At 39.7% G+C, this 20,351-nt stretch overlaps 1 protein-coding gene across 1 annotated transcript in view; it reads left to right on the top strand.

Moving 5' to 3' along the window:
* Window positions 1-20,351, top strand: part of CNTNAP5 (contactin associated protein family member 5) — a 302,130-nt gene that overhangs the window by 159,391 nt on the left and 122,388 nt on the right. The window contains exons 8-10 of the mRNA XM_035128546.2: window positions 4,581-4,845; window positions 7,110-7,259; window positions 12,021-12,192. Coding sequence (XP_034984437.2) covers window positions 4,581-4,845; window positions 7,110-7,259; window positions 12,021-12,192 — 587 coding nt within the window. The remainder of the gene's footprint in view (window positions 1-4,580; window positions 4,846-7,109; window positions 7,260-12,020; window positions 12,193-20,351) is intronic.

Here is a 20,351-nt window from a genome sequence, read left to right as displayed (position 1 = left end):
CCTCCACAAATTATCCCATTGCTTTCTGAATATCGGTCTTCCTAAATCTTGTGCCCACCTTATCATTGTACATTTGACTTCTTCATCTTTCAATTCCCACTCTAACAAGTGGCTGTATAATTTTGCTAATAGTTTACTTTCATTATCTAACAAGATCTCCTGTAATTTAGATTTGTTATCTATAAAACCAATTTCCCTGTGCTTGTTTAAAAGACTCTGCATCTGATGGTATTGCAGCCAACTCGAACACTTATCCTTAATCTCATAGTACGGTTTCAATATTAATTTCCCATTTTCCTTAATCAATAATTCTTGATAGGTTAGCCATCTTTTGTCATAAATTCTACTACATACGGCCGTCATCTCTAAAGGTGATGTCCACCAAGGCGTTTTCGATTCCAACAGGTGTTTATAATCCATCCAGATCTTTAATAATGCTTTTTTGAAAACGTGATCTGAGAATTCTTTGGGGTTTCCTCTCTTTTCGTTTAATAAATATGTGTGCCAGCCTGCTAAATTTCTAAACCCTTCCAAATCCAAAATTTCTTTATCTTCCAATTTTATCCAATCCTTGACCCAGCACAAGCCTGCCGCGGCATAATAGATCTTTAAGTCTGGGACTCCCCACCCCCCTCTTTCCTCAATGTCAGTAAGTAGCCTAAATTGAATCCTAGCTTTTTTCCCCTCCCATATAAATTTACTTAAATCCCTTCTCCAATTCTCAAAAACCTCTTTTTTATCTATAATAGGAAGCATTTGAAAAAGAAATAACATTTTGGGTAAGACTGACATTTTGATTGCCGCAATTTTGGCTGAGAATGATAATTTCAAATTTCCCCATCTTTCTAAATCTTTTTTAATGGATTTCCAAATTTTTGCATAATTATTTTCGAATAAATTAATATTATTTGTTGTTATTTCAATTCCTAGATACTTTACTTTCTTCACGATTTCCCACTCTGTTATTGCTTTTATCTCCTCTTCATCTTGTCCTCTTATATTTTTGACCAATATTTTAGTTTTTTTCCAATTTATCCTTAATCCTGCCACCTCTCCATATTTTTGTAGCGCCAATTCAAGATTTTTTATTGAATCCTTTGGATCTTCTACCATTATTACTACATCATCAGCGAATGCTTTAATTTTAAACACATTGTTTTTCACTTTGATCCCTTTAATGTTCTCATCCTCCTTTATTATTTTCAACAGGCATTCTATTGTTAGCACAAACAGGAGAGGAGACAGTGGACACCCCTGGCGTGTCCCCCTTGACACTTCGAATTCATCTGATAATTCCCCGTTGATAATTAATTTCGCTACTTGCCTTTTATATATTGCGTTTATACCCTGGAAGAATTTCCCCTCTATTCCTACTTTCACCATCATTTTTTTCATATAGTTCCAATTTACATGATCAAAAGCTTTCTCTGCGTCCAGGAATATAAACGCTACTTTTTTCCCAGGGTTCCAATCCAGAAACTCTATAAGATCTAATACAATTCTCACATTTCTGCTCATCTTCCTTTTTGGTAGGAAACCCTGCTGGTCTGCTCCTATAATTCTACTAAGAATCCCTTTCAAGCGATTTGCTAAAATTCCGGCGAAGATTTTATAATCTGAATTCAGTAGAGAGATGGGCCTGAAATTTTCCACCTGATCATTACTTTTATCTCCTTTAGGTATTAACGTTATAAACGCCTCTTGCCAGGTTTTGGGGGTGACGCCATCCTCCAATGTTTTATTTACTAATTTTTGATACATCCCTTCTAATTCTGATCTGAATACTTTATAATGTAAATTTGAAAGACCATCAGGTCCCGGTGATTTTCCTATTTTGAGTTTACCTATATTTTCATGAATCTCTTGTATTGTTATTGGATTATTTAAGATTCTCTTTTCTTCTTCACTTATTTGTGGTACTTTACAATTTTTTAAATATTCTTCTATTTTCGCCTCCTCTACCTTCCTCCCTGTATATAATTTCTTGTAATATTTCACAAAGCATTTTTGTATGTCTTCTCTTTTAATCCAATTTTCTCCCCCGTTTCTAATATTTGTAATTGTTTGCCCGTTTTGTTGTTTCCTTAACCTCCATGCCAATAATTTCCCAATTTTCCCCCCGGCTTCAAATGTTCTCTGTTTTGCCCATTTAATTTTCTTTTCTAACTCATAACCCATTAATGCTGATAACTCATTTTGCCAGATTTTAACTTGAATTGCTGCTTTCTCATTTTTAGGGTTTTTAGCTAATTCTTTTTCTCCTTCCTCTATTTTCCCCTTAATTATATTTAATTTTTTTTCCCTTTCTTTTTTTATTTTGCTTCTCTGCTGTATATACATACCTCTTATAAATGCTTTACCTGCATCCCAGACTGTTTCTAAGCTCATACCTTCTGTTTCATTAATTTGGAAAAATTCTTTTATTTCTTTCTTCATTTTGTTTACAAAATTCTCGTCATTTAGAACACTCTCATCTAGACGCCATCTGGTAAATTTCTTATAATTATCTTTTATTTTCAACATCACCGGGTTGTGGTCTGACAAAGATTTTGTCATTATTTCAGTTTTCACTACTTTGGAAAGTAAATTTTTAGATACCCACATGATGTCAATTCTCGACGCTGATTTTTTAGACTCTGAATAGAAGGTGTACCTTCTCTCTCTTTCATTTCTTAGTCTCCAACAATCTACTAAATCAAAATTATCCACGATATTGAAAAACACACCTGGTAGTCTCCCTTTGTTCTTTTTCTGGTTGCTTGATTTGTCTATATCCGGTCTCACTATCCCATTAAAATCTCCTACTAGGATTATTTCTTCATCATTCGCAAATTCTCCTATCCAGTCATTTAACTCCTTAAAGAAATTTATTTTCCCCCCATTTGGCGCATAGACATTTATTACCATGACATTACCATTGGGGAGATAGAGTCTCGTTCCGACCACTCTCCCTTCCTTGTCCTGAAATATTTTTTCTGTTTTTATTTTCTGTTTAATATATGTTACTACCCCTCTTTTCTTTTTTGGGTCTAGCGAAACAAATTCTTCCCCCAATTTTTTATTTTTCAAAACTCTTTCATGTTTTCTTGCAATATGAACTTCTTGTAGGCATATCACATCCCATTGGCTTTTTTTCAGAACATGCTCTATCTTATTCCGTTTAAATTTATTATTTAAACCGTTCACATTCCAGGAAATAATATTGAGATTCATTCCTTTATTAATATTATAACACTTTCCCAATCACTAAAATAAATTTCACGAACTTGCAAAGAATTTTAAACACCAAGGAGATATCAATTTTCCCTCAAACTTCTACCTTATCTGCTTAGTTCCTCCTATTTCCTCCCTCAAATCTAAATAGGTCTTAATAATTGTTTATGTTTAACTAAAATTTAAATTCAATTATCTAAACACGCTTTCAAGTAGAAAAATACAAAAAAAAAATTAAGAAAAATAAGATAAACTAAACAACACTATAAAAACCCTTCACTACATTTAAACCTTCAGTTATCCCTCGATTTGACCCTCTTCTTCGTTGTTCTCCTCCTCCTCCTCCTCCCCCCTCAGATCTTTCTTGTTTCTCTTGACAAAACTTTCGGCTTCTTCTGCCGACCTTATCGTCTTCCTTCTTCCTTTAAATGAGAATGTTACTCCTTCGGGGAATTCCCAAGCATACCAGCTTCCCCCTTTACTCAGGGCGTCTGTTAGTACTTTATAATTCTGTCTTTTCATTCTCAGTCTCTTTGGAATTTCTTTAAAAATGGAAACTGTTCTCCCTTCTATTACCAAATTTGCTTGTTTTTTCCTCTGTAAAATTTTGTCCTTCAACAACATCGAGTTCATGTGGATCAAGCAGTCGCCTGGCATCTTATCAGCTCTCCTCCTATCCGACCTTATTCTGAAGATTTTATCTATGTCTAGCCAGAGGTCCTCTTCTTTGACCTTTAGCCACGCTGCTAACTCCTTTACTATTTTTTCATCTATTTGCTCGCCTGGGGCCTCTGGCACGCCCCTCACGCGCAAAATCAGAGATCTTTGTTTCATTTCCAGCATGGCTATCTGGTCTGCCAATTCTTCTTGCTGTTGCTTCAGTTTTCTTCTTTCTTCTGTTTCTGCTGCTTGTACTCTTTGTATTTCTTTATTTTCTGTAGTTATCTTCTTTATCGAATCGCCCTGTTTATTTACCTTCAAGTTCACTTCTTTCACTGCTTTATCTAATTCCTTGTTCTTGCCACTCAGTTCTTTTATCTGACCCGACATTTCTGAAATCATTTTGGAATTTTGTTTGATTTCAACTTCCATTGAGTCTAGTTTCTCATTTATTGATTTATTCATTTCAGTAATCAACTCCTTTATATCAGCTAATGCATCATTTTCCGCCGAAATCGATTGTCTTTTATTTTGCTTACTCCTTTCCCTAAAAAAATAAAAAAAAATAAAAGGTACATTATATTCCTGTCCTGCTGTTGTGATAACTGCAGCGTGTTCAGAGCCACTGAATGGGAAAACAGCTTGATGGTTGCCTGTCATTGTCTCCTTCCCCTCCCCAACCTCCCCTTGTTTTTATTACTTCCCAGGGTAATGTGACTTTTGCCTGCTCAGAACCACAAATCACTCCCATCACCTTCGACAGCGCCAACAACAGTTACTTGCTGTTACCAGGCACTCCCCAGCTTGATGGCTTGTCAGTTAGCTTCCAGTTTCGGACGTGGAACAAGGATGGTTTGCTGCTATCCACAGAGCTGTCAGAAGATTCCGGTTTACTCTTGTTATACCTCCAGCATGGAAGGATGTCACTCATCATCCAGAAAGGAACAGAGAAATATGTAGGCGTTAGTGCAGGTATTGCACATCTCATAGAAACATTTACTTTCTTTTGGATTCTTTGTTTCTATACTGGCCTTCCAAATTAAGCTCCAAGCAGCTCAAAAGAACAGTAAACAAATCAATATTTCATTGTACCATACAATGAAAACATACCCATAGATCTATCAAACACATGCCATGATACAAGTGTTTGGATCCACATTAGGAAGGCAACAAAAAAAACATCACAATTAAAGTTCCTCTAAACACATGATTTGCCCTTTGGAATGAGTTCCAGTGAAAGTCAGCAGGCTCCTACCATGTTGACATTTAGATGCCTGCTTAAAAGTCATTTGTTTACCCAGGGTTTCCTTGATACAGTGTTCTTGATACATTTTTAAAATCATAGAATCAGTGCCTTTTGGGGGGGGCAGGTGTACACATACCCCTAAACATTTTGTGAATCTAAGTTTGGTCTCATTAAGGGGCAGTATTTCAATATGAGTAGGAAAATAAGAGTACCCCTAAACATTTTTTAAGGAAAAAAAGCACTGCATAGAATTGCTGAGTTTGGAAGGACCCCAAGGGTCATGAAGTCCAACACCTTGCAATGCAGGCAGCACAGCTAAAGAATCCATGACAGATGGCATCCAACCTTTGTCTAAGAACCTCCCACATTGGTGGTATAGATTTTTTTTTTGGGGGGGGGGAAATGAATGAATTAATGAATAATAAATACAGTCTCCGAAAATACCATTTTGTTTAGTAAACTCTTCAGTAAGGTGAGTAACAGAAAACTACATCAATATCAAACTGTTTCATTTTAAACCAGTTAAATTCAAGGATCACCTTAACTGAAGCAGAGTGTTGTAGAATGCTGCAGAAAACAGAGGTGTGTTAATCTCCTGCTCATGCCAAATTCTCCCCATTATGCACCAAATGGAGCAGTGCTTTACAAACATCTTTCAGCAGCCTTTATAACTGGAGTCAGACAGGGTGCCACCCACCCGGGTCAGGTGGAAATGAGCCAGAGAGAGAAGCAGGGAACAGATCTTGTAGGACTCATAGGTGGCCTGTCCCTGGTTTTCCAACATGAAACATGGCATCAAAACACTATCCTTTGTTTTAAAGGGAAGTGAAAATTGGGCAACTCAAGTTGAGAAGAACCATCTTTTATTAATTCTGCCAAATCTAGTGAGAGGGAAAATCCCAACAGCATGCTGGTTTGTGGTTGAGATGACAACATGCCCTTGGCTTGATAATAGTCTGAAGGTTATTACATGCTGATAAAGCAACTCAAAAGACAAGAAGTAGTAAAAGCACGGCAACAAATCTAGCCTCTTGAAATCTAGAACAGCAACTGCTGCAGCAAAAATAGACAAGGTTCTATGAACAAGATAAGCATTTATACGCATGAACTTCCTTGCATCCAATGGAGTAAGCTTACAATACAAAGGAAAAGTAAGTACAATAGTCTTTAAGATGCCATGGAATTTTTTGGCAGCAATCCTAAGTAGAGCCAAGACAAAATTCTTTTAGCTTTTGCTCTCCTTGTTTTGGTAAACAACCAAACAACCATGTAATAGTTATATTCAAACTTATAAACCACAGCCTGCTTTATGCAGTCACATAGACTGGTGGAAGGGTTTAAAGAAAACGAGTCGTATCCAACAAAGTTGGCTCATTCATGCAAAGCCATGATCTGCCTTCTCTAACTTGGCTCAGTCTGATGGGAGCTTCAGTCCAGTTTGGGGAATGCTTCTCCTCAGCATGCATTTAGAACAGTGTTCCTCAAACTTGGGTCCCCAACTGCTATTGGACTACAACTCCCATCATCCCTGGCTGCTGGTCCTGCTAGCTAGGAATGGTGGAAGTTGTAGTCCAGCAACAACTGGGAACCCAAAGCAGAAGACAAAAGTCTAAAATTCAACCATTCTTTAGTGGGACAAAGAGGAAACAAAGGAGGTGCAGTGGCTCTAAATCAAAGGCTTCCTTCTTTAGTTCAGTGGGGTGCAAGGATATACACTGGTATCCATCCCCTCCATTGAAATGAATGGAGATATTTATATATGTAACAGCTTCATGTAGTGCACAAGGAGCTCTGACTCTGGGGCAAGTTTCGTGAATTTTAGCTTGTTTATACCTGGTGTGTGTGTGTGTGTGTTCCCCCTGACATTGCCTGAGTGACAGTTTTGTTATTTCCCTAAAGGGCAGTAATTACAAGCTTCCCCTCCTCCTCCACTTCCTTCTTGTCCCCCATGAGTAGTTCATCTCTTTTCCACCCCTTGTTTGTTTCCCAGGCAGCAATCTGTATGATGGTCTGTGGCATGCAGTTAACATCAATGCTAGAAGACATCGCATCACCCTAACTCTCGATAATGATGTCGCATCTACAGTTCATGCAACCACGGTTTCACAGATTTATTCAGGGCACAGCTACTATTTTGGAGGTACGTTGATTTCCAGTGCTGTTGCGGTGACTAAAATGATGAATCTGTCCATTTTTGTTAGTTGCTATTCTTAAAAGAACCAATGTCGTTATCTATTTTGTGTTATGTATGTATGTTTGTATGCATGTGTTTCTTTATTTTTTTTAAAAAAGGATCTGTTAGTAAACAATCATCACATGTCTCCCAAACCATTGGAAAGCTACATGTTTTTGGGGTTAGCTGTCAAAATAGATAAGTCACAATATACTGAGAAACCAAAATACACAGACGCCTCTGAAATGAAAATGTGTCAGCTTTGTATGCAGCCTGATGAATTTGATATAAGTAAGATGGTAGAAAGTTTTGGGAAGGCAGATAATAATGGTTAGGAGTGGATTGCACCTTTTCACGTCAGTGATGGATGTATCTATATAGGGTTTTGTCATGCTGAGTTCCAATTGAAATCCACAGTGGAGAAGTGCAGGGATAAGTGCCTATTTTTTCATTACTTTCAGTCAGAACTAATCATACCTAAACTGCTCTGGATTGCACTTTAAACATTTCCTGTAAATGATATCCAGACCATGTGATAAGTTTTCTTTTGTTTGTTTCAGTGAGTGGCCTCCACTTAGTTTTTACATTGCTGGAGAAGGAGAAATAGCAGAAGAGAGTATGTCCTCTTCGCTTTCTTCAGTCTTCATATCATCGGTATATCTGCCACTATTTGAGCTCACATATGACTCCTGCCCACCTAGCAGTTCGAAAAGACGTCAAAGTGCAAGTAGATAAATAGGTACTGCTCCGGTGGGAAGGTAAACGGCGTTTCTGTGCGCTGTTCTGGTTTTGCCAGAAGTGGCTTTGTCATGCTGGCCACATGACCTGGAAGCTGTATGCCAACTCCCTCAGCCAGTAAAGCGAAATGAGCGCCACAACCCCAGAGTCGTCCGCAACTGGACCTAAACATGAGTCTATGATTGCATATACTTCTTCTTCTTCTTCTTCTTCTTCTTCTTCTTCTTCTTCTTCTTCTTCTTCTTCTTCTTCTTCTTCTGCGATCACTCGTGCCCAAGTAAGATTTCTTCCATAAACACGGTTTTAACAATGGGTCCATAAGTGACTGTGGAGGCCAATTCTTGATCCGCATGTCCTTCCACAGTGGGGACATTGGTTTCTGGGCAGGAATTGATCATGGTGTGGATTTGCCAAGCATGCCTTCCTCTTAGCATGTTTGTCCCTTGCATCCTGAGTTCTAGTGTCTTCAAAGCCCATGGCACCTTTGGTAGAGGCTGTTCTCCAATTGGAGCACTCACGGACAGTGTTTCCCAGTTGTCAGTGTTTATACTACATTTACCTTGAGACAGTCTTTAAACCTCTTTTGTTGACCACCAGCATTACGCTTTCCATTTTTAAGTTTTTTAAGGGTTTCTGGGAAATGCAATCCTATGAGGGGTAAATTGCACTGACCAGAATTCTTTGAGGGAATCAATGTGGTTCAAATGTGCTTTAAAGGTATGATGTGTACACATTGTAGATATCATATGGTCTGTTCTAGTCTAGTAGCGTATAAGAGGTTTCTGAGAGGTTTTGCTGGTCATTATGTAATTCCCTCGGTTTGGCCAGTGTTCACTGTGGGCACGAAAACTCTATTTGTGTGACATTAGCTAAGGCTCCAGAATTTTGGCTTGTAGCAGACACTGCTTGCTCCCATATTGTCCAATATATTTGTCTATGAGCCAGTCATATATTGCTTGTTCACACAAGCCAGCATCACAATAAAATAATTGTTCTTCTGCACTATTATACTACCAAATACAACATTTTAGAATTACCATAAGTGCTTGCACATTTAAATATAAAATACTTACAAATGTATGCACTTCAAAATTGATGGGCGTTATAAACTCTTTGAAAACATCAACCCTTAGAGCTCAAAAAATAGCAGAGTTTTCTTTATAACTATGAAGTGTTGCTTTCCAGTTTTTAATTGAAAGGTATTTTTTTAAAAAAATTGTTATCAAGCTAGGGGCTTGGTGGGTATTTATGCCATTCAAAGCCCCTGTGATTAAAATCAATAAAAAGGACAAAAGTAACATTTTAAGCAATTTAAATAAACACCCTTGCGGAAGCACAGTTAACAGGCTTGCATTTGGGTTCAGCTTAGCCCCTATACAACTTCCTTATAAACTCAAATCTTTCTTTCTTTAGAAGCAAACATAACCAGCAATGTGGGAAAGATTTTGCACCTCTGTGTATTAGAGAGTAATCTTTGGAGATTTTAGAATCCTTGCTTTCTAAAAGTTCCTTCCTTCCTTCCTTCCTTCCTTCCTTCCTTCCTTCCTTCCTTCCTTCCTTTCTTCTGTTTAAAGATGGAACAGCAACATTGTCTTAACCTCCCTTCACCCACCCACCCACTATGAAATGAAGGGTAGGACAACATTTGCCTCAGTTTAACCCTGTTTGGCTATGATGACTGCTTTTATATGTGGCAACGCTTCTGTTGCTAACATTTGTGCAGGATGTGGTGGGATTAAAGACTTCTTTTTGGTTTGACTTTTGCACCTATGATATTTCACAGAGTTTACTCTGTGCTCCTCGATTATATCCGGAGTGCAAACTGCTTTCAGATGACATTTTCATTTCCCCTCTCCGATTCTCCCTCAGCGTAGCAGTAGTCGTAGCCCAGATGCTGACATGACCCTAGCAAGCTGGTGTAAAGCTCAGCGCAATTTAAATGCCATATTGAAAAAGGTGGCATAGGGTTTCCAGGGCATACCTTATCAGCAGGCAGCATGGAGCCAATACTTAGACATCTGCCAATTCATTGCTACTATTACCTAATTGTGTTAGCTGGTGGTCATTCCATGGCTTAGCCAGGCATATAGAACCTTTAATTCTATTCCTGTGTCAGTTTGCTTGCTCAAGTGCTGTGGAATTGATTCCTGAATGGGCTTGCACAATCTGTGACCCAGCAAGCCCAAATGAGCCACCCATCATATATTATAATTTGTCACTGACTTGACAGTCTCCCCGTTTTGGCAGGGAAATGTGTGAGATCAGTCTTGGTACATTATAGTGGGCTGCAAGGGCTTAACCAGAACAAGCACAAAAAGGGAAATGGAAGCTTATAACGGATTAGGTCTTCCTGTTCTATGATAACACTAATAAGTCCTGGATTCAGAGAGATGGACTCACTGTGAAAAGTGTGGAAAGCATAACCAGGCAGAATCTCATCATATAAGGCCTGACATGCTGAGAGATGGGGAATATATTTGTAAGCACACACATAGAGAAGGCTCAAGATGCAAAATGTGTGTAAATTTATTAAATATAACAAACTGGAGGATCTGCAAAACAAAACAAAACAAAAAAACAAGCCACAATTAACCACATTGGTCAAATCATAGGAGTCTGAGAAGGTGAGTTCTTGATAAGGAAAGATTGGATTCCTCCCATCTCCTGGGCATGTTTACAGTTACAGTGGTACCTCTGGTTACAAATGCTTCTGCTTATGCACGCTTCAGGTTACGAGCTCTGCTAACCCGGAAGTAGCTGCTCCTGGTTGTGAACTTTGCCCCAGGATGCGAACAAAAAACGTGCATCAGGAGGCCCCATTAGCAAAAGCACACCTCAGGGTAAGAAGAGTTTCAGCTTAAGAACAGACCTCCGGAACGAATAAAATTCGTAACCAGAGGTTCCACTGTACAAACTTTGGCCACACAGCAAAGGATTGGAAAGTCATTCTCCCTCCTTGCAACATGAACCTTGGGTTTTTCAGACTCGACAAACACACCATGGCTCTGCTATCCAGCATTCAATAAGGTGTGCATGCAATGCCTAAAGCACCCCCCCCCAAAGACCTCCCCTCTCAAGCCAAAGGAAGTGGAAGGTGAATAAAATGTGCCCTTAACCCAATAATGCACCAGATGTTTAACCAACCAGTTCTGCTTGCCTGGACCAAAGGCCACATGAGACTACGGTATCAACTCCAGCAAGTTTGCCTCCATCCCCAAACACAAGATTTCATAGAGAGCTTTTTGCAGATCCTCTGAAAAAATGTCACAACCCAGAATAGAGAGGTGGGCACCATCATCTCTGTAGAACAAGGGAGAATCAAACCGCTTTCTGCTATGGGACTGTTATTCCACCCACTTGGGCCAGAATGAAGTTTTCACTAATCAACTCACTCCCTGCCGTGCCTTGTCAACCTTAATAGGATGCATGGCTGCCCTCCAAGCTTGGATGATGCTAGTATTGTGTGGAGCCAAAGTTCAGATTCAACAAAGATCCCTAATAACTTAATATAGCCAGATCTGTCATTTGGACAAGGTCCTTTTCTGCTCAGTGGATAACAAGGATGTGTTGGCGTAGGGCTAGCTGAATCCAGATGACAGGGTCTGGTGAGCTGTACCTGGTACACAAGGGTGCTTCCTAATGGAATTTGTACAGATGCTCCTGGTAGGTTCTGCCCTTCAGATCCAATCCACAAACATCCAGTTGAAAACAGTGGCAACTCTTTTACTGAATCTTGACTGCACTTTGTAGCTTTAAAAGAAGACAAGCAAAAACTTTGAGCTTCTCCAAGTATCTGTATTCTGTCACCACTATTGCCTGCTTTCTTTCTTTAATTGTTATTTATTGCCATAGAATTTGTAACTTGCTCACATCGAGCAGGCAATGAGAACACTAGGAATAATTAGACCTTCCATCAGTGAACCCCCAAGGAAATAAATTATCATTTAAGTATTCTTCATCTCACTCTTTTCTCCCCTCTCTGTCCCACAGGGTGCCCTGGCAATTTTACCGATTCAAAATGTTTAAATCCCATTACGGCTTTTCAAGGCTGCATGAGACTCATCTTTATTGATAACCAGCCCAAGGACCTCATTTTAGTTCAGCAAGGTTCCCTGGGGAATTTTAGTGATTTGCGCATTGATCTCTGTGGCATCAAAGACAGGTAATTATTCTCTCTTCTTCTCGTGTGTTTTGTTTTCTTTCAGCCAAGTGGCTTATAAGTACAGTTTGCTGTAAGTGAAAATTCTAATCCTCCAACATTAGGTGAAATGGAGTAACTGGAAAAAGTATTGCTGGGAAGAATTTGGAATTGCATGAAGCATCATCTCTTCCACTCACTCTCTCCTTCTCTCTCTCTCTCTCTCCCCCCCCTCCATATTAGTTTGTGGGAGATGGAGTATGCAAATTAAATCAAGTTGCAGATTTGTGCAAAGATTAAATGTTATGCACAAACAGAATTTGATAGCTTTGAAGTTGTAAAGGGATGGTAAAGAAAAGGAGATGTTTGAATGATCAAAACATGTCATTGCCTTATTACACTTTCTGTTTTGCTTAAATGGAATCCTTTGCAGGTTGCAGGTTCATACCGTAGCAGTTTTTAGAAGCATAGTAAAAAATAAAATACCCCCCTCCCAATTCACGTGGTGGAAATTTCAGAATTTTAGGAAGTAACTTGAAGACTAGCCTGCTGTACCAAAGTGTGATTTCCCCCTTATCGAGTTTCCTAGTTGCTAGTGATGAGGAAGAACTCACTTCAGACGATCAGGAAAAGAAGCTCTGCAGGCATAGCTATTATTATTAGCACATCCTCTGGTAATTGATGAACCTTACTTCTGAATAGGCATGCATTCATTTGCACTATAAAACAGGGATGTAGAAATTATGGTGATTGATTTTAATGTTTTTTTCTTGGAATTACTCCTGGTACCCCACCATGAGACTGCGTATGATGAAGAGTGGGTTAAAAAAGAAATGAACCGTTGGGCTTAGCAAAAGTGCTTGTGAGTTTGTAATATTTTGTGGTCTTTTTTCCAGTTTTCACAATAAGTGAGGAATTAATCTATGCTCGAATTGCAAAAATCTCTGCGGAGGGGGTGGAAGAGGTCATATATGTGAATCTGTGCTTTTCAATCATACCTCATTATAAATATATACTGCATTTTCAGAATATATCTTGCTTATTTTTAGTTTGAGCTTTAAGCTCCCAATTAATTTCTTGGTTTGGGGATGGATGTGGGAGGTGTGTGTATGTGTAGAGGCAGTGTTCAGAGCTAGGTGAAAAGACTTTGTTTCTGTAAAGTCCTTGCTCCCATATTCCAGAAGGAATGAAAGAGATAGTAATTAAAATAAATTAGGGCACAGTTTTATTGAAGATGTAAAATGGATATTAGTTAAAATTAGCCTAACTAAAGATGAGTGAACTTGTCTCTGAAAGCATCCTACTTTTCCAGACTTTCTTCAAGAAATCAAGAAATCAATTCTTTTTTAAAATGAGGAAAAACCAAATGCAAGAGAATCACTTTCCTGCTTACCTTCCAGCTGCTCCAGTGATCTTTTCCCCTGCAAGCTTCCGAGACTCTTATTTCTGAGTCAGAATGACACAGATTCCCAAGCATTTCATTCACTTAGTCATAACTGCAATAGTACTCCGTTACAAAGCCTAGAAAAATTCTACCTATATTGTCCCCATGTTACCTTATAGCTAAGACACAGCTAGCACAGAACTTAGAAATCTGATAATAAGGTGAACCCCTGATTTCACCATACATGCAATCTGACCCACTTTTGACATTACTGTTGAAGCTGGCAGAACAAATAGTGTAACATCCAAATTACACGAGCCATAGTTCTCTGGGTCAGAACCTGACAGACATGGCTTCATGGGCTTCCTGTTTACTTGAAGGGTGATCAAATAAATGATAAATAAATTAATACTTTTGCTAAAATAAATGGTATAAACCTGGGTGGGGCTCAGGGGTTCCAGCTAACCCCAGCACATGTGCCATCATACTAACCTGACCCTTAGGTCATACCTGCCAAGTCTCTTGCAGAGAAATCCGGGATCGGCAGCTGCGCGACACCGGTGCTAAAATGGCCGGTGCTAGCGGTGCTGGCGCCGGCCATTGCTAACTTCCGGTGCTGGCGCCGGCCATTTTCGGTGCCCATCGATGGGCAAAGCGACACTGGAAGTTGCGTCTACGCACTTCCGGACATGCGTAGATGCGACTTCCGGCACTGGCGTCGGCCATTTTCTGGTGTCCACAGATGAGCAAAGCGGCACCAGAAAAATGGCCGCCGACAGGAGCCAAAATAAGGGAGATTAACGGGAGAGGAGCTGAAACGGGAGACCGCCGGGAAACGGTAAGAAAAAATGGGGTTTCCCGGGAAATACGGGGTACTTGGCAGCTATGCCTTAAGTATGGATGAACCTGTCTGCTTCCTGTTTGCAGCATGTGTTCATTCATAGGTCCAGGCTGTTCTATTTCTACACTCGCCTACAATTTTTTTTTTTAAAGATCTACATGAAAATTTGCATGTACATCCATATTTAAATACTATTTTGGGATGTGTTTTATCTCTTTAAAAATTACAAGGATTTTGACATGTTTCTTTAAGCCAAGTACTGTATTGCAGTATTGGGAGAAGTGTAAAGTCCCATGAAGTGTAAAGTCCCATGGATAGCTCTCCTCCTCCACCTCCTCTTCCTCCTCCTCCTCCTCCTCCTCCTCCTCCTCCTCCTCCTTTGTGAAGATCCTGAAGACTTATTTCAGCTTCCATCAGCACAGGTCAGCATGGCCAGTGCTCCGAGATTATGGGAGTTGTAGCTCCACAACATCTGGAGGGCCACATGTTCCACACCCCTGAATTAATATCAGAATTCACAAAGACTGGATATCTTCCCACTCCATTCCTACTCCGCTCCAGGGGGACTCTCTAAAGCTTATCCAGTCTACACTTACTTTCAGGATCAGCACAGATACTGGCATCTACACAGTGAAAACAGAAACCAAACCACACTGCAACACTGTACCTGCTTTTTTGTACTTCCGAGATTTACCTTTTGCATTAAAGAAATGTACACTATGATTCCACAAGAATATATATAAAATACCAGTCACCAAATAATTAATGTAATGAGAGCCCCGGAGTCCATCATTCTGTACTGCTGTGCTCCATATGTGTTATTTCAACCTCTTTGAAAAGCATCCCCAGTGCTTACAACTGAAAACCTCTGTAAAATTACCTTGTTGAAGTTGTGAAATTCTTCTGCAGTAAATCTCAGCTCTGTCGCTGGTTGGCTGATAAAATAGATGAATAGAATGATCCAGCTTTTCAGTGAAGAGGAATTTTATCTCTCTATTTTCTACCAGAAACCACAATAAGGATAATGAAATTTCTGTCAAGCACACGGATGACTTTGATGAACACGTAACAGATATTTTAAGCACCACAGGTTCTATGGAAAGGCACTAAGTTTACAAAAGCAATTTCAGAAGGTTTCAAAGGGACTTGGTGGATTACTGGGTGATGGACGCTATCATCACAGCCTCTGTGGAAATCTAGGTGGAACCAATTAACAGAAAATAGATGAAAATACAGAAGGACAAATTTTGGGAGAAATAGCTCTGGGAAGTCTCACTACTTTCCTATTAGTTTGTCATCATTGGTTTCAAGTACAAAGATCATAGGTCACAGACAGGCAGGGGGTGGGTGGGTAGGTAGTGGTTAATGAAATATAATCCATCTTTTCCTGTAAAAATTGAAGTTCTGCAATGAATCCCAGAAATCTGAATTGGGATGTTTGTGACCTATTGCTTCTCCACTCGGTCCTGAGTCCTCATGTAATTGTAGTTTGCCTCATTCCCTCCTTCCTTACCCATGTCTTTTCATACCTTTTATTGTTTTCCCCATTGTTCTTGAACAGTGACCTAATTGTACCCACTCTCAAATAACTCACTCCCTTCTGCTGCCCGGAATTTTTTAGAAACACAAAGAATTGTGATTTGTATATGTATGGTGTAATTTTTTTTAGTTTGGACCCACCATAAATTGGGTGAAGTCACACTAAAGTCATGTATTAGTCTACCATCTTGATTCAAAATGGCAGCTGGCATTCAAATGTCAGTGAAGATCCCCCCCCACTCTCATTCTGAGTTTAATATCTTTAGTGGCAGCCAAATCTATGTCAAAAAACAGGCAAAGTCAGGTCAAACTGACATTTCGGACCACCTCATTGATTCTAAATGGCTCTCCGTATCCAAAAAGTGATGAAGTCTGCCATACCATATTTGGTGGCAATATATTGAGAAGCAGCTAACCCTATAGAGAACAAATAAATGGACAGACAAAACACTTTCTAATATATACAGATAAAACAATTCAGGTCCAGCTATTTGTTGGCCTGATGTTCAATCCAAACAGAACTCCAAGAGAGAAGGTCTTAAATGGCACAAAGCATGAAGACAGGATGTGATAGCTAGACTTGAATCTTGTTAATAGTCCCTACCTTTCCAACATAAATTAGATATATTATATACTTTGGACACAAAGGCTATAGAGTGCAGATCACTAGTGAAATGATGTGCAGAGTGAAAGAAAGGATACTTATGTACACACATTGGCTACTTCAGAAGTGAGGAAAGCATGACAAAAACTCTGCCCCCACCCATGAAAATGTCACTGAACTTTCTCCCCAGTTTGATAATTTTCAGGTGCATTCTGTTCCTCATAAAATGATGAATAATGCAAGACCAAACAAACAAACAAGCAAACATAAAAAAGGGAAATTATTTTTGGCAGAGCACTACTCCTAATCAGAGATTGCTTTTAAAATAGATGATTCTCCTTTCTGCCTGCCCTGATGTTCTTAAACCAACGTGGATTTATGCTTGGAAATTTAATTTCAGACGTAGCATTTTCTGCTCAAAAATGTGCGTGTTGTATTATAGAAAGCAGACCAGAGGGAAATCACATCTTATTACAGGCTAAGAAAAGAGAGAGAGAGAGAAAGGAAAAGGAAAGGAGAAAATGGAAACGGAGGGTTGTTTTTGCACATGCAAGCTCTTTAACATTTAATTTGTGGGTTGCAGCTGATCTCAACTTATTAATTCTTTTTCTTTAAAACTGGCCATGGAAACTGGAGAATCTTCTTTCTAATTATGCCCTGTGTGTTTCGACTTTATTTGTTTTATAGTGAAATCAAATTCCCTTGCTGGGATTGAAGAAGCCAATATTTAATATTGTATTTCCCTGGAATAATTAACCTGCAGTGAGCTAGAAAAAGTTGTCAAGAGAAGACATTGCTTTGCAGTCCTTCCTTCACTACCTTTAACACCCTCTCTTGGGGGATCCTGGATTTCATTGTGCATTCATCTTTCCCTTCCTGACAGTACATAATTCCCAGCGTTGCCACTGTTCGCATAACCGCTTCCTCATGGTCAGTGGATTGCCTTGGAATTAAATGTAACAGGGTAGCCAGCCCTGATGCTAGAAGGGCCTGAATGGCTCCCTTGAGGTATGCATGGGCTGTTCCTGAGTGAAGCACAGGCAAGTAAACTAGTTGCCATGGCCTGCAACTGTCAAGTGAGATGGATGGGATGGACATATGACCACACACCTTATGTGAGTCAACCTATGTCTGGCAACTTCACAATTCAATAAACAATGCTACAGTCATATACAGGAATCCCCATTTAATTGTGAGTAAGCATGCATAGGATTGCACAGCCATTTTTTAACCCAACACTGTTGCCTGAAATGCTATGTATAGCTGAAGATGTCAGGTACAGAACCATAGACAATAAACCTGAACCAGTTTCTCCGGGCAAGAATTTTCAAAAAAAATCGTCCAGTTTCTTATTCCGACTTCTCCCCAAATTATGGGAGAATTTTGGAGAATCCATTTGTTGAAATCTGCACCCCTGCTTTCATGCATCTACAGGCAGGGCTGGGAAAAACTCCTGGCTGTTGCCGGTCAGTGTGGACAATCATGAGCATGGACCAAGGCAGCTTCCCGTGTTCCTATAATGGAACTTTCAGATAAGCTTGACTAAAGTTTTAAAACAACAACACCCCATCCACTTGTTTGTAGTCCAGTGTCATGTTTATATACAGGCTTGATCATGCAGTTGGAGATGGCTGGGTTTCCCTATCTGATTGTTCCTCAAGTATGCCTGACAGGGAGGCCTAATAAAACTGAGAAATGGCATTGCCAGCTCTCAGAGAGCCAAGAACTCCTTCTGTGATAATTATCTGGCAAGAGTTTGTTTGTTATTTGTCAAGAGCAAGGACAGTGTGAAATTAGGCAATCAAGCCAGAGCCACAGCAGGAAGGCACTTTCTCTGAAAACTCCCATGGACGGAAAGAGGGATAATGCCATGGGGCAAGGCCCCATAGTTTTGATTATTCCTTTTATAATTCCCAGCCCCCTCTTCCTAGGATACGACTGTAGAAATAGGACTGCTATCCAAAAAGCACAAGCAACCATTCCTGTGATTAACTAGCAGCTCATTTATTTGTCCAGATAAACTCTCTGGAAGAATCCAGGACTCTCAAACTACAGTCCAGTATCCACATTTTGTCTCTTTGAACTTGTCTTTGGACTTAACTTGGATGCCTGTGTCCAGGAGGCGATGATGCCTGCAGCAGCTAGTTCCTGATTGAAAGCAGGAATGTATAAAACAGAATCTAAGACACAAGTAATTTGAGACAGAGGCAATTTCATTGAGACACTTCTCTATAACACAGTACTGCTGATAATGACAATGAGGCACAACAGTGTATTGTTACTGTGGAGGGGTTGAAAACCCAGGCATGTTTATGCTGTCACTATCACACACATAAATTGATACACTGTGTGTCGTGTGAGATAATTTTTATTAATTTTATTCACAGGGGATATATATACACATATATAAGTGACCTATACTGAAACAGTACATCCAGATAAGTTTCTGGATTTACTATTTTTACTATTTGCGTGTAGGTTATTTTTTTCATTTCCTGTAAGGATCAAGCAGTCACGAAACCAATGAATACATATACACACATGTAATATGTATACTACATAGAGTGAGATACATATTAACTGCGGGTTATGCATTTTCACAATGGGAATAAATAAATCCTTATTCATCTCACTTATAATCAAAGTTTTCCATGTCAAGGTGTGGAATTGTACTTTGCGTGGCGATACCCAGATCCCGCCAGGAGTAAATAAAGACACAGGACACGTTGAATAAGGCTAATGGGCATGAAAAGGCCACAGGTTTATTGATTACGGGTGTAGAGAGGTATTGGCTTAGGCATTGCATCTAACCAACTATATCTGACTCCAGCCCGTTGTGCTGGCAGTCTGTGAAGGGTTAACCACCGTTGGATGAGCCCTGCGATGCCGATCAGCTAGGAACTCACCCTGGGGCCACCGATAGGGGGCGTGCCTTAGGCCCTCACCTTCCACGGCTTTGGACATGGCCACACCCCCAGACTCCTTAAGGGAGCACCCTTCAGCATTTTTGGGGAGGTGATGGCAGCAACCCCCCCCACTGTAACCTTTCAGAGATAATCCAATGCCTATGCTTTGTTTAAAGCTATATTTCTGGGCAGGGCCAGCCCTACCATTAGGTAGCAGCCTCAGGTGGCAAATGATGAGAGGCAGGGACTGGACAGAGCTGTGTATCTCTGCTGCTAGCACCTCCTAAGCTAGCAAGAAGAAAAATTCAGTTGACAGGTTTTTAGGCCTTTGCACATGGAATGTTGGGTGGAGTAGATATACACCATCTTGTCCTTTGGCACAGGCAGAAAAATATGTTGAGCTGGCCCTGTTTCTGCATGAGTAACACACAGTAAAGGTGGTGAAAGCAAATGCACAACAGGATATCAAGCCCTTGATTATATGTTTAGTGTGGATAATATCTCTGCTAGGCTAATTCTGATAAATAATTATGAGGTAATTAGACAAATAATTGTGAGCTAATTAGATATAATAACCTCACAATGCTAACTATGGCACTGTGTCCCTCAGTATAATCGAATAGCACATAATTCCTTTTTTTTAAAAAAAAAAAAGAAGAAGTGTTAGTTATCTGACTAAAATCATAAGCATAGTCAACTTGTTTCTGAACAAACAAAATAAGTTAAATCCTTCTTAGGGGCATTAAAAAAAAAAAAGATTCCAACCTACATTTTGAAAATGAATGGGGTGGGGAGAGAAGAGGGACTGCAGGGGGCAGTGAAAAATACCTTGATGTGATGCTGTGACAGGACAAATTACAAAGTTGTTTTTCATGGAACCCAAATATAGCTCCATGTAGCTCAGTACAA

Source organism: Zootoca vivipara, chromosome 1, assembly GCF_963506605.1.
Source record: "Zootoca vivipara chromosome 1, rZooViv1.1, whole genome shotgun sequence".
NCBI lineage: Eukaryota > Metazoa > Chordata > Lepidosauria > Squamata > Lacertidae > Zootoca > Zootoca vivipara.
The sequence above is the reverse complement of the archived record's forward strand: the minus strand, read 5'-3'. Positions and strand labels throughout refer to the sequence as shown.